Raw genomic sequence first — 14,785 nt, forward strand, 5'->3', positions numbered from 1 at the left:
CATTAGTTTGTGGTATATAGCCATCACAATAATAATTATATATTTTATGTTCACGTAAAATTTTATTTTTTCTATTTAATTGGATTAAATCTAACCAAGCATTTGCTATATATGACTGATTTCTTTTAATTTCATAATTATTTTCAGCAATAACTGCTATTGATTTTGGTAACAAATAATTTGTTTTATAAACTTCCATTACAGCTTGCGGCAAAGTTATACATCGTGTAAAACAGTCTAAATTAAATGATTTAAGCCATAAATCTCTAAAAATCATAACACATCGCATTAGTATTAAAACATCATTTTTACAATATTTTTCTAATTCAAATTGAAAGTCAAATTTTGAATTTTTATTATTATTGTACCATTTAATAAATTTTTCTTTTTCATTTTTTGTCTTTTGATTTATAGAATAAAAATCTATATTAGGTAAAGATTCTAATATTAAAAACCAGTTTTCGGGTTTATTAAATGAATGAGGAAAATCGCCTTTAATATTTTCTAATCCAAATGTATTTGGTAACTTTTTCAAAGGCATAGGTAAAAAACTTAATGAATCAATAAAATTAAAATTTTTAAATTTTAAACTTAAAATTTTCGAACCTTTTTTAATTAAATTTTTTGGTGTAATATTATTATTTAAAAAATACTGTAAAATAAATTGACAATCGTATGATTTGCTGTTATGAGCAATAATTTTTACCATAATTTCTGATTTTAATTTATTATCAATTTTAAATTTTTTTAGTTTAAAATTTAAATTATTAAAAATATATTTCAAAAATAAATCAATGCAATTAATACCATTATATGTTTTAGTTATCCCTGTACAAAAATTACAATACACAACATTTTTATTTTGATTAGTTTTATCCCAGCAATTATCGCATACTATAGACATACATAGCATATTTGGTATGTGAGTTTTTGTTTCTTCATTCATAAACGTCTCAATATCGTAAAACACAAAAACTTTATAATATGAATCTACTGTTTGTATTAAAGTTTTATTTAATGGTGTTATGTAACAATCATGATTAGAAATTGATACTAATTCTTTACAGTTATTGCATTTTTTTACGTTACATAAATGTGTTTTATTTTTATATAATTTTTTACATATTTTACAGTATTTATAATTATTACAAATTTTATTTTTTATGATTATTATAGCATTCTGTTGAAATAAAATATCTATTGCATTCAGTACAATCTATATTTTCAACGTAAATGCATTTATTTGAATTAAAGCAAAATTTGCAGGCAAAAGGACATTTATGACCACAAATATTCATAAAACCTTTTAAGCATTTTTTGCAAAAATAATTACATTTTAAAAATGCCTTTATTGATAATAATGCATCTGCGTGATTATTGATAATTTGGACATATATTTGTTTTTCAGCATAATTACCGCAATATAAATAAATTTTTGGAGGACATAATATAATGAGCTGATAATCATTACCTAAGCATTTTTGAAATTTATCAAATATGTCATATTTATATCCTAATACATTTATAGTTAAACCTGATTTTTGTATTAGATCGTATGCTAAATAAGTTTGTATTTTTCCTGTATTTTCTCTTATTCTGCGCCATTCATTACCTCTTTTACCATCAACATACGCTTTAGAAACTACTATAGCCCTAGGTAAACACAAGCCATCTCCTTGTATTTTAACAACTTTATTTGAATTATGTCGCCATGTATCTATATTAAAATATGAATCACTATTTTCAACATGTCTTCCTCCAATGCTTGGTACTTTTACGCAAAGAACTTCTAACTCTAATAATCCATTTAATAGAAATTCTTTTTTACTTTGTGTAACTCGATATATTTCATTTAAAAACATATCAATATCAAAATCTTTTTTTCTTAAAAGGTAAATATATTTCGCTATCTAAATCAACATTTTTCATAGATACTCTTATGAAATCATTATCTTCATAATTACTTAGTATAGCAATAATCATATTATCAATTTTTAATGAAATTTCGTCTAATAGCTTTGATAAATTTATATCATTATTTTTAAAATCATAATATAAATGAATAGTTAATTTTTTACTTTGTGTTTTAAATTTACGACTATAAAAATTATTTTCATCAACAATATCTGTAAAAATTAAATTAGACATTTTTTTTTTATTTTATTATTTTTAAAGTCTGTCTTATAATATTAAAATTATTTTTATTTTGAAAATAATGTTTTAAATAAAAATAAATTAAATTAATATTATCAATTAATTCAGGAATCGCTATTTGAGTAAGTTTAATTCTATCTGTTGTTGGTATATATAATAAATTCATAAATAACTCAAAATGAATCAAAAATACAGAATTAAAATTTATGTTTAATAATTCACTTTTTAATAAATCATATTTACTATTGTTTCCGATAAAATAATTTTCACAAATGCATTCACAATTTTTATTTTCATTGCATTTTATACATTTTATTTCTTCTTTATATTTATTTTTTATATATTCACCAAAATCATAGACAAATAGACTTTTTGTAAACGTTTCTAGATTTTCTTCGGTCATTTTTTGATTGTTAAAAATAAATTTTAATACAATTTCAAGATTTATTATTTTAGTAATTTCATCTATACTTAACAAAATTCCATAGCATTTATCATTTTCACAATTACCTAATACATATTTGTTTTCGTTTATATTTCGCCAAATTAAATTTCGTTTATCACAATTAGAATAATCTGATTTTGAATTTAAACATTTTAAAAGCCAATCAAGTTCTGAGTTATTTAATGAAATTTTAAATGATGTTTGGCCTTCAATCGAATTGCTGATTTCTAATTTTAAAAAATTTGCAAAAAAAGCTAAATTATTTTTTTGTGTATGTAATTTACAAAATAATAATTTTAATTTTTTAACATATGATTTTTCATTTACTTTTCTTTCACTCAAAGTAATACTAAATAGTTCTTTAATATCCATTACAATTTGTAAAAACTTTAACTTAAAATTGAATGTTGAATGTTAGAATGATTCACTTAAAATGATTATTTTTAAAAAATAAATGTACTTAAATACTATGTATAATAGGCGTTTCTTTAGACTCCGCCTAAAATACACAAAATATCATTTTTTAATTTAAGTAAATTTTTAATTTCTATATTATGCATTATACGTGATTTAAAAATTCTATTTAAATTGAGTTTTACATAAGAGAGATTAACTATTTTAGTATTTCCAATGTTTCCAATTTTACCCGCAATTCTGAATTCAAGTAAAAATAACAATTTTATTATTTCTTGCGATGAAAAAGATATAGTATATTCATTTAAAATAACCAATTTATAATCATAATCTAAGCCTATATAAAAATTTATAGAAATATCTTCGTTTTCTTTAAATATATCTATAATATATACTTTATATGATGGTGGGTAATGATTATAATCTCTATGATACTCGACTTTTAATAAAGTTTCCATTATTATTATATTTTATAAAAGTCTCGTTTATATAGATATATATATAAAATAAAGTAACAATATAGATCATTACAAAATATTTATTATGATAATATGATTTACAATAAAAAATTAAATTAAAAATGATTAAATATAAACATAAATCTGATATTCAATTGGTCCATCATCTCCATTTTCAATATATGGACGCCCTCTATCGTCTATCGCAACAATGTGATCAGGTGGATTATTAATTTGTGAGATAGATGGTCCATAAAAAACTTGTGGAGAAAAATCTTGGATTAGTCTATCCATTTCATTATATATATCATTATTTTCTATAAATATAACATGTTCTGTAAATAAAGCACTATAAAAATGCATAAATGAATAAATAGACAAAATATCATAATAATAAGGAACAGCAATATAAGCTGATTGAGACGGTTTCATATTTAATTTTAAATAATATATCATTAAATAATTAGAAACAGTAAATTTTAATAAATCATTTGTAAAAACAAAACTAAGATTTTCAAGTTTACAAATTCCATATTTACTAAAAACAGTCTGGTCACAAGTGTAAATTAATAATAATATTTCAATACATTTTTGATCAAAATTAAGTTCATATAATTGTTGTGTACATTTTTGTAATATATGTTTTCTGATATTGCAATTTTTTGTGTGATACAGTATAAGATTATATTCTTGTGATAAATAACAATATACACAAGTTTTAATTCTGTTTAATTCAAAAATCATTTTTAAATATGATTAAATATGTAAAATAATGTTAATATATAATAAAATGTAATATAAAATAGTAAATATAATTTTAAAATTACAATATTAAAATATTTAAAATATAAAAATTAAAATAAAATATTAGTTATTTAAAACTCTGTCATAATTTCTAATAAATTATTGTTTGACACACGACCATCTTCAACTACTTCGTACAGTTCATCATTGTCTGTTTCTGAATCTGTAATCCAAAAAAAGCCATTCACAAAATCACTCACGTTGTTTATATTTGAAGTTAAATTTAATTTTACAATTTCCGGCAATACATTTATTAAATATTTATTGTTTATTAATATTATTTTTTCTTTTGCAATTGCAGCAAATAATTCATAATATATTTCAATAAAAATATTTGGCAGATTATAAATACTAAATTCTTCTCTTATTAAATATAATTTATTTGTTCGCACAAACTGTATAACACTATATATTTGAAGAGTAAGCGATGTTAGAAACAATTCATTTTTAAAGTCGATTAATTTATTTTTCCAAAAAAAATTATTATTATTAGAAAAACCAAAAATGTGTAATATTATTTCAAAAAATTTTTGATTTAAATTATAGTTATTTATTTTTTTAATACGACATATACAATTCAATGTATGATTTATTAATAAAACTAATGGAAATTTATTATAGCAAAATCGACATGTATTTATATCAGAATAACAAAGTGTATTAGTTTTTAGTTTTTCATATTTAATATCATTAATCAATAATTTCATTATTTTTTAAATTAGAACACTGAGCTCTAGAAAAAACGTTTTCAATATCTATGCCATCAAAATCACTGATTGTAAGAAATGGCAATATATTTAAATATTGATCTGATGGTAATACTGGAATTTGAGTTAAAACAATTCTTGACATTGCATCTGAAAAAATTAATGGTGAATAAAAATGTGAATTTTGCGAAACCAAATCAAAATGTTTATATATTTCCAATGCAAAATCTTTGATAATTACTGGAAATACAATATTAACTTTGTCGTCAAATAAAATATAATTCAATATATAGTCATTAGTGTCGTCTAATAAAAATCGGCATTTATTTTCAACCATTTTCCTGATGTCATTGAATGGATCCCAGTTATACAAAATGTCTTTCAATTGTTTTGCTGTAAATGTTTTCATTTTATCTGTAAAAATATAAAACATAAAAATTAAATGAAAATTAAAACATTTCTAAATAAAATAAAATACTTAGTTTTTGTTGTTTTTCAACCATAGCCTTCTTGAGTTTACCCAATATTAACTCGCGACAGTCTTCGATCTCAATTCCTTAATAAAATAAATAAAAAGTTTTCAAAATAAATTTATATCAATTAAAAAAATAATACATACGCATTGAAAGAGACATTATAGATAATTGAATATTTGAGCTAAAAATAAATATAAAATTAATACATAGTTTTATAAAATTAATTATAAAATAACACTTACTTTAAAATTGAAAACACAAAAATAGAAAAGCAAATTTAAAATTTGATCACAAAATAGTACAAAATGTAATACACTACTCGAAAGCTAAACTAAAACTAAACTATTTGAAAAAACGGTTGAGAAAATAGTTTCAAAAATTTGCTATCATCGTAACTATAGAAATATTTAAAGGCTAAGTGAAAACTATAGTATACCAAATTTTAAATTTGCTATACTAGCATATACTATACTATAGAAATACTTGAAAGCTAAGTGAAAACTAGTATACCAAATTTTAAATTTGCTATACTAGCATATACTATACTATAGAAATATTTTAAGGCTAAGTGAAAACTAGTATACCAAATTTTAAATTTGCTATACTAGCATATACTATACTATAGAAATATTTTAAGGCTAAGTGAAAACTAGTATACCAAATTTTAAATTTGCTATACTAGCATATACTATACTATAGAAATATTTTAAGGCTAAGTGAAAACTAGTATACCAAATTTTAAATTTGCTATACTAGCATATACTAACAATAGTTTATTTGAAATTTGCTATCTGATAGCTTTAACTGTACTAAAATGCACTATTAATACTACCCTAACGCTAAGTCTATGGAAGTGTATGAGAGAGGAAAGAGCCTAACACTGACTGCTACCATTTAATGCTTGTGTATATGTATAGACAGTTTACTATATGCATTGCGCATGTATACTATATTGTACTGAATATATTATACCATAGAATAACATGGAGCTTATTTATATAATTTTTAATTAAATAATTATAAATTTTATCAAAAAATTACTATTTTCATTAATACCGCATAATAATTATCTTTATAATAAATATTTTATTTTGTTTGAAAAATTTCATAATAAATAATAATAGCAAAAATAAAAATTAAATTTTAATTTTAATTTATTTTTAATTGAGTTAAAATTTTTATTTTTCATTTTTATTAAACAATAATATATATCTATATTAATAATTAAAAAATTATATTTTTATCTATAATAGTTTATTTTTTATTAATTTTTAAAAATATTTTATTAATTATCAAACCCTTTCCCATGTTATTTCAATAGGGGATAAACATATTTTTTAAAATCTTATATATAATTAATTAGTTAATGTAAAATTTTTTTTAATTAAATCCTTATTTATATATATAATATTTAGTAAAATAAAATATAAAATAAATATTTTTTGATATTTAAATAATGATTAATTTAAAATTACTAAAAATTCATTAATTAACTAATAATTACTCGTTAATAGTATAATACATTTAATTTTTAATTTTATATTAACTTAATTATTAGTTTCTATTTATATATAAAAAATAATTGTTATATAAACAATAGTTTTAAAGATATTAATTTTTAATATATATACCCGATAATTAAACCAACCCGCTTATAAGTTAATTAATTTATAAATTTTTAAAATTATTTATAAATTATATTTATATATTTAATTATGGATATAAAAATATATTTAAAATAATTTTATGACTTATAGTTAATATATTATTTAAATAACCGTTTTTTATTTTTTATCCCGTATAACCGGAGTACGGGTAATTATTTTGGGGTGGGAATTAAATATTAACTTTATAATATAATAATAAATATAATACTAAAATATTTTAATTATATTTATTGTAGTTTTTAAGTTATTAATTTTTTTAAAAAAACCAAAACCGGGAAAATTCCCAATCTCTAGTTTAATAGTTTTCTTATCTAGTTTAATCCAATAAATTTTAAATAAATCAAATAAATGCAATTTAAACTAAATATTTAATATCTATAGTATGGTAACATTAATAAAATTTTGTATTGAATTTTGTTTATTTTGCTCTGGGATTACCCGTTTGGCCACAATTCCCGAACTTACCCGAATAATGGACCGTGTGGCCAGACGGTAGCAGATAGACAAATTAAATTTAGAATATAGATTACAATTTATCTTTTCTGTGACACAGTAAAAATAATTTTACAATATGTCCACCCGTTCGGGTCTGACACCCGTTATTTACCGTAATTTGTGTCCATTGGACAAACGGTAACTGATTGACAATATTTTTTTAATAATTTATGTTAAAATTATTTACTAGAATAAGTCATTAAATTTACAAATTTTTATCACTATTAATTACCGAGATATTTAATTTAAAAGTACCCGTATGTGTCCATTATGGTTACCGTTAAGTACGGGTATTATTTTAAAATTTATTTTTTATAAGCTTAATTTTATTTATTTAAATATCAAAAAATATTTTTATTAATTATTATAGTTTATTTTATATTTAATTAAATATTTATCACGTGATTTAGTGTTGCGTGTTAGTTGAACAATACTGTACATGTATTTAGTTTGATGTCCAACACTGTACATTACTATACAGTATACCACTCCTCTCTAAATTTAGTGCTTATTATATCTAAGCATTATTTATATATATATATACTGTACTATATAATAGTATAATAAAAGTATTGTTAGGTACAGTATGTATGCTATATAAGTACTATATATTATATACTAAAATGATTTTAATTGTTTTTTATACATACATAATATTACGTAATGTCTAGTATGTCATTATTACTACTTATATATTGTATTAGTTAAAATTTGTTTAATTTATAAATTTATGAATTTATATTATATATATAAATATATATAAATTCTATATATTGTATATGCTAGTATATAACATTAATTGTATTATAAATATAAATTTTTAAAAATTAATTTAATTAATTATCAAAATATTTCATAATTTAATTATTATTTATAATTTATTCATTTTTAAAATATAATTTATTTTTATAATTATATTTTATAATATTTTTATTATTTTCTTAAATAATAATAATAGTTTATTGTATGGACAGTTGACTCATAAATATTCAACACACTTACTTGAGTATCTCGAGTATGGCCTGCACTTGATTGACATCAGAGGGAACGGTACGAAAAAAGTATTCATATTTTTGTTTGTTCGATAGTGTCGTACTAGTGGACTGGTAGCTAATTTGCGGCACTTTGAACAGCCGCAACAAGTTGGCCAACTGTATGCTTACGGTACTTGATTGGCCACCGATAACGCCGACCACCCGATCGTAGCTGCCTTCGCGAAACTTTGGTAGCGAACCGTCCATACAGGAGAACTCCTTGTCCACTAAGTGTGCGTTTTTACGTGCAATAAAACCCTATAAATATAATCAATTATTTTTTATTATTATCACATACTGTATATAATAAATAAATTATAGTTTAATTTTTAGAATAAATATTGATAATAGTTATAAACCATATTTCACAATATATTTTTAAAGTACTAATACATAATACAGTTATACATTATATGATTTATTTTGCTATTAAAAATCTATCAATCAATCATATTGGCTAGTATTTCAATATTAGGTATAATTTAATATGTTTTTTTTTGTTATATATATAGATAAAATATGAGACAATAATTTATTAGATAATCTCAATAATAAATATATCTAAACATAACAACAATAAAAAAAATAATTACAATATTTTATTTTATACTGTATTTTGTTCATCACTTTTATTATTATTATTTTTTATATATATATATATATTTAATATATTACGACAATATGATCAATCATTTGAATGGAAATTCAATAATAAAATTTGATGATTACTATTGATAATAATAATAATAAAAAAACAATTTGATGTACTATTGTATTATTGATATTTTTTAGTGTCCACTGTATTGCTATTATTATTATATTTATAAATGTTAAGCAAATATTATTAAAAATAATTATTGGATATTGAAGTCAAACTCGTGTTATAAAACATATATAATTCATGTAATTTACTAAAGCATGATATGTTTATAATATCAATAATAATAATAATAATATCATAAATTGTGATAACAATATTCATAATATATTTTTTTCTGCAATAAGGTTTCCACAAATCTATTTTTAGTGTACAATATATATATACTGAATATATGTTATGTTTATTAATTTATTAATAATTTTTTGTTTATTTATTCTCATCGCAATCGTAATTAAAATAAATAATTATTTAAAAGCTTTTAACAAATTTAATTGTAAATTATACTACAAAAAAACTTTTTTTTTTGTATAAATTATTTAAATAAATATATATTGCCAATTTTATTAAATATATATACAGTTAATATAATTTATATATTTTTTTTTAAAAATACAAAAAATTGATGTCATTTAAAATTATTAAATGCGTCATAAATTCTTTAACATATTTAATACAATATATTCTCTATATTGATACATACTATACTGTATTATATATCTATATCTTATATATATGACACTAAATACGAAAATCATTTCAAATGTCTAATCTCTGTCTGTGAAAGTTAATATTAAATATAATTCAACTAAAATATCAGATTATATATATATATGGAAATATTTTTTCGACAAAAGATTATTATTCAAAAGTATTTTGATTTTTTTTGGTGACAGTCAAACAAACAATCAAACAAAACATTTTTCTCATTTTCATTCACAATAAAAAAAACATTTTGAAAGCAAATAATAAAATTCTATATATAAATAATATATTTATATGTAATAAAAGTAATATAATTAATAAATGTTTATTTAGATTATAATTATTTTTTTTACTTATTATAGTGTGTGTGTGTGTGTGTTTTGACGAGACACACACTGCATGTATGATAAATATATATATAGTGCAAAATCAATCTAAATTTATATCATATTATGAATATTACTATTTTATATTATGCATAACGAAAAAATATGGTTTAAAAATATGAGTTGTTATCAGTGTAGGAGTTTTGAAATTGACATAATTGTGCTGATTTATGACAATTTGTCTTAAATATATACAGTATATATATATATATATATATATATATAGTATATACACTAACTGTTGTAAAATGCATTAATTAATTAATTTATGAATATTATTTGATAATAACAAATTTTTATCTGTCAGTACAGATATTTATTTTTTTAAATACAAATATTAAATATCTATATATAATAATTAATATAAATTAATTTATATACATATAAATAGATAGTCAATAATATGTTGTATAATAATGTGTATATTAATTTATATATTAATAATATCTGAATATATTTAATGATGGTTCAATCATTAATAATAAATTATAAATATTTATAAGATATGAGCCCTGGATATATTTATAACATAATTATAATTATTTATATATATACCATAAAAATTTATATAATATTTAGCAATATGTTGAATACAAGCTATAAAAATTCATAAGTTTTGTTAAATAACATTTACGGTAATAAATTTTATTTTTATTTTTTGAAAGAAAAATAATTTTATGGAAAAATTCCTTTAACCAAAAAAAATAAATTAAATAATTTTCTCTTTCATAGAAAATATCTATAATAATAATAATAATAATTTTTATATAATATAAAATATATATTGAGTCAATCGTAAAATTTGATTAATATTTAATACATAATAAAATAGTAAATTGTAATTAATTAATAATAAAAATATCGTTGAAACTCTAAATTTAATTTAATAGATATATTGTTTTAAATTATTTGTATCAAATTGATAGTTAGTTCATACAAATTACAGTAAATGTAAAATAATTAAAAAAAATAAATTAAATTAACCTTGATAAAATCCATGGTTTGCTCTAAAGCATAGGCAGTACTATCGCACGAGTCCAGTGCCAATAGACCCAGTTTGATGCCCGGCAATAGCTATATACAGTAGAAATTAATAGATAGTAATTGTATTGTAAATAACGATATCATTAAATTGAAAAAAATAACAAACAAATTAAGACAAAAAAATAGTAAAGCAAACAATTAATTAAATTAATTTGTATTGGATATTACATAAATACCAATTAATTGACTTTGATTTTATTGGATGTTAAGATACAACTAATTTATTTATTTATTTATTTATTTATTGATATATAACTCGTGTTTTCAATAAATCAAAGAATTATAAATAAAATATATATAAAAATAATTGTTATTTTTATAAATTTGTTTATAATTATAATAGTTTATAAATATACTGAATATTTGTGTTATGTGTGTGCATATGTATGCATCATTAAAAAAAAGTGTACTAAATTGACAATAATATAAATATATATAGATATTAGATAAAAACATATGACAACTATTTCAATATTATTTCTATTCATTAGATAATTAATTTATATATTTACAATTACTTATAAAAATTAACATTTAATTTATTTATATATATATATATATATATATATATATATTCACAAACAAAAATAATAATAAAACAAACCTTTTTATCGGAGTTAATCTTTTTGATTGTGTATATTAATGCCTCTAATTGTTGTAATCCTTCATCCTTTAGTTTAAACACGGAATATATTATTATTATTATTAGTCAATTCATTAAATAAATAAAAAAAAATATTTTTTAAAAACAAAACAAAAATTATATATAAATTAAAATTAACACAAAAAAACACACCTGAAGTCGGCCGCACTCCCAGCGCTGGTGTCGCTCATGAATGGGAAACATAGCCCCAAGCAGTATATCGCCGGAAAAATTCAGAAACCGTTGTATTGGCCACTGAAAGCCGGCACCCATTGTGGCCACAAACGGCAGCAACGGTACCAAAAACATATTGAACACACAGAGCAAGCTTTTGCGTAACACTTGTGTCGAGTGGTGATCCTTAGCCGATGCCGTCGTAGTCGTCGTCCTCAACACCAACGGTGTCGACATTGAAATGTATATATTATTTTTTAGAAAAATTGGTGAATCGGTTGACCACTTATTGGTGTATTTTTTTAAAGTCAATAACAATACGTCATTGTCGTTGTCGAAGAAGCTATAGTAATGTCGTCTTGATTTTGATGACTACTACTACTAATACTACTATTGATATTCAATAGGTTTCGCAACCGACAAACAAATTGATGATAATTGGAGTCAATTATTATAGTTATAATACTATTCATAGTTTTTTTTGTATATATATATATATATACACACAGTATCAGTGTTTACAGTATTTATTAGTAATTAAATTAGTTATTTTATTTTTTTTGTGATTATATTTTTTTCATCATTGAATTTATCGTTTAGTAAGTAAGTAAAGCATTTCAAATGCACTATAAATTTGTTATTTTTTCAGTTTTAATTAAAAACCAGTCGATAGAAAATATAGTTTATTAGGAATTTATTTTAGTATATATTAATTGTAAGTATTTATTCTAATGAAACCTTATTAATAATATTATTATTATTGCAATTATAATTATTTGTATTTATTATTTGAAATTATTTTTAAACAATTTATGTATATATTTTTTTTAGATAATAATAATTATTAATTAACAATTTAAATAATTTATAAATAAACTATGAATAAACAAACTTAATATTAATTTTTAACATTTTTAGTATTATATATTTTTAAATAAAAATAAATTGCATACAACATTCATTTTGTTGTTGTATACATTTGTATATATTTTTGTTTCATTATTATTTAACAATTAAATAATAGCATAAAATTTATTTTTAAAAATCAACAATTTTATCACTTTAACATTTTAGTTATAGAAAAAATATTTATATAAAGTTGCAATTATATATATATAAATTTGGAAACGTTAGATAAAGTAACAAATATTATTATTATTAGAGAATATTCTGTAACTATTTATTATACAATATAACACAAATTATATTCACGCAAATTGTTAGCATTTTATACGATATACCGGTATATATATATACACTAAAACTGAGTGTCCGTCCAGTACTTTGTCATATAAAACTGCTGTTAAACTGTTTGGACGCAAACTTTTATCTCTCAGTGGATTGTGTCGTAAAATTTAAGAGCAGTCTCTCACTAATAATAATAATATTTTATGTCTACTTTCCTACAGTAATATATTTGTATAGCTCTCTCTCTCTCTCTCTCTCTCTCTCTCTTTCTTTCTATATCTCTCACACATACAGTGTCTCCCATCAGTATTAGTACTCCCATCAGTGATGATGATGAAAGGGGGGGAACGACAGATTCTGCACATGTATGTTATAGACATCTAGACTTAAGAGAGAATTTATTTTAATATCTATCAAATATAATAATGTTTATATTCTGGTGGGAGGGGTATACTGTATGTATGCTATATTTCAGACAAAAATAATTTTTTAGCTATTAATGACACCATCTAATAGTAGATTTATATATATATAAAACATTGTTATATTATTATTATTTTTATTATAAAGTGTTTTGTACTTTTTTGTTTATTTCAATGTACTGTAAAAATGTTGTTATCCAAAGCTATGCAAATATCAAATGAATAAATAATTATATAATTGCTATTTAAAAAAATATATTGTAAATATTATTTTTACAATTTTTTTGTTTTTTACTAACTATTTACTGAAAAATAACATTTAATGTCTTTTTTGTGTTTGTATGTGTGCATACATTGCAATATTTATTTATTTATTATTTGTATATTATTTTATTTAATTGATTATTATTTGCAATTATTATTATTATTTTTTTCTTGTTATTCATTACAACAAAATCATTATCATTTCCGATTATGATTTATATGTATATTTTAACACTATAATACTGGTATATTAATTATTATAATATATATTGTATATATATACGTTAGATTTTTTGAATAGTAGTGTCAATTAAGTTAAAACAAAGTACACAAGTTAAGTGTAATAAATAAATTATTAATCAATTGTTTATTTAATTTATCAGTTTATATACTGTATAAAGTACTATAAATTATATACAGTATTACAATATATAAAAAATTGCTTATCAAAAATCAATAAAAGTGAAAAAATACATTTAGTATTACTAATCATTGATTAAGAGTATTCTTGAAAGTCATATTTTTATACAATACTGTATTATATCAAGTATTTAATTGACATAAAGTTATTTGCATTTGTTTAATCAATTAATTGCACTAAATTATAAATTGCATCAATAAAAATAAAAATTTTATTTTCTATTAAA

General features: G+C 20.2%; 1 protein-coding gene across 1 annotated transcript in view; it reads right to left on the bottom strand.

The window, feature by feature from the left end:
- Window positions 1-12,538, bottom strand: part of LOC128962748 (metabotropic glutamate receptor 3-like) — a gene marked incomplete at its 3' end in the record, with an annotated part of 35,767 nt that extends 23,229 nt beyond the window's left edge. The window contains exons 1-4 of the mRNA XM_054309150.1: window positions 12,244-12,538; window positions 12,052-12,117; window positions 11,388-11,477; window positions 8,623-8,912 (exon numbers count right to left, since the gene is read on the bottom strand). Coding sequence (XP_054165125.1) covers window positions 8,623-8,912; window positions 11,388-11,477; window positions 12,052-12,117; window positions 12,244-12,501 — 704 coding nt within the window. The remainder of the gene's footprint in view (window positions 1-8,622; window positions 8,913-11,387; window positions 11,478-12,051; window positions 12,118-12,243) is intronic.
- Window positions 12,539-14,785: the final 2,247 nt, after the last annotated feature.

This window comes from Oppia nitens, unplaced genomic scaffold (genome assembly GCF_028296485.1).
Source record: "Oppia nitens isolate AA-2021 unplaced genomic scaffold, nextdenovo-longstitch-racon4-pilon3 scaffold6_pilon_pilon_pilon, whole genome shotgun sequence".
NCBI lineage: Eukaryota > Metazoa > Arthropoda > Arachnida > Sarcoptiformes > Oppiidae > Oppia > Oppia nitens.